Genomic DNA, 902 nt, shown 5'->3' on the forward strand with positions numbered 1-902 from the left:
TCTCCTTCTCCATCTCTATGTCACACACACACACACACACACACACACACACACACACACAGGCACCTAAAGAAACATAGTCATCACAATCATGTAAATACCCTCATGAAACCCTCGTACGCGCTCGTGGACCGTGTCTTCCAGTAGGAGGATGAGTTATAGGAAGTGTCACTTGTCACCACTGGTTTCTCCCAGCCGCAATATTTTTTAACCTCCCCGAGAGCGAGAGAGGGAGAGGGCGGGCTGGGGCCATGTGTAGGGAGGATGGAGCGATACTAGAGTGGAGGCTGGGTGGGTAAAACTTCAGAAATGAAAGGCAACATTACCAAAGATCCCCAATAACCACGATGTTTTAGTGTGCATGGCGGTGTGGAGGGTTTTCCGTTGTGCCTTCCAGCATCTTTTGTGTCTTCATTATTTCCATCACCTTTCATCTTTTTAAACAATAATCCAACCTCAGCACTTCAAGTATCACCTGAAATTGAAGACTGTCAAGTACGGAGAGCTGTCGTTCTTTCATCAGATAAATCATAACTTTGCTAATTTTAGACTTTATGAGACAAAATTAAACACAGATAAGACGTTCGGCTTATCTGGCTAAAAAGGAAAGACTTTCTGTAGAAAGTGAGTTCATGTTTCATTTTAGTATCTTTACCCAAACCAAGGTACTAAAAATTGTCAAATGATACCTAATAAATAAGCTGTCTTCTCCCTAATGCTCTCCTTTCAAGTGTAGTCCTTTATCAGATATCCTAAACGGGCACAAATGGATCCTTAAATGTGCACAGAGACTCTAAAATGTCTCATGAAAAATCATGCAAAGTGCAGGAGACAGCAGGTCCCTTCTGACACCACAGTCTTCCTCTAAATACATAATGCTTTATTGTTTAAAGGAACACTTT

General features: G+C 41.9%; 1 protein-coding gene across 1 annotated transcript in view; it reads left to right on the plus strand.

Annotated features, from left to right (window-relative positions):
• The first annotated feature begins 251 nt into the window (after positions 1 to 251).
• LOC118320846 (SH3 and multiple ankyrin repeat domains protein 2-like) overlaps positions 252 to 902 on the plus strand; it is a 39105-nt gene continuing 38454 nt past the window's right edge. Inside the window, exon 1 of the mRNA XM_035651965.1 lies at positions 252 to 291. Within this exon, the coding sequence (XP_035507858.1) occupies positions 252 to 291 (40 nt within the window). The remainder of the gene's footprint in view (positions 292 to 902) is intronic.

The sequence above is a fragment of the Morone saxatilis genome, unplaced genomic scaffold (genome assembly GCF_004916995.1).
Source record: "Morone saxatilis isolate NCDOM2014 unplaced genomic scaffold, NCSU_SB_2.0 Contig11, whole genome shotgun sequence".
Classification (NCBI taxonomy): domain Eukaryota; kingdom Metazoa; phylum Chordata; class Actinopteri; family Moronidae; genus Morone; species Morone saxatilis.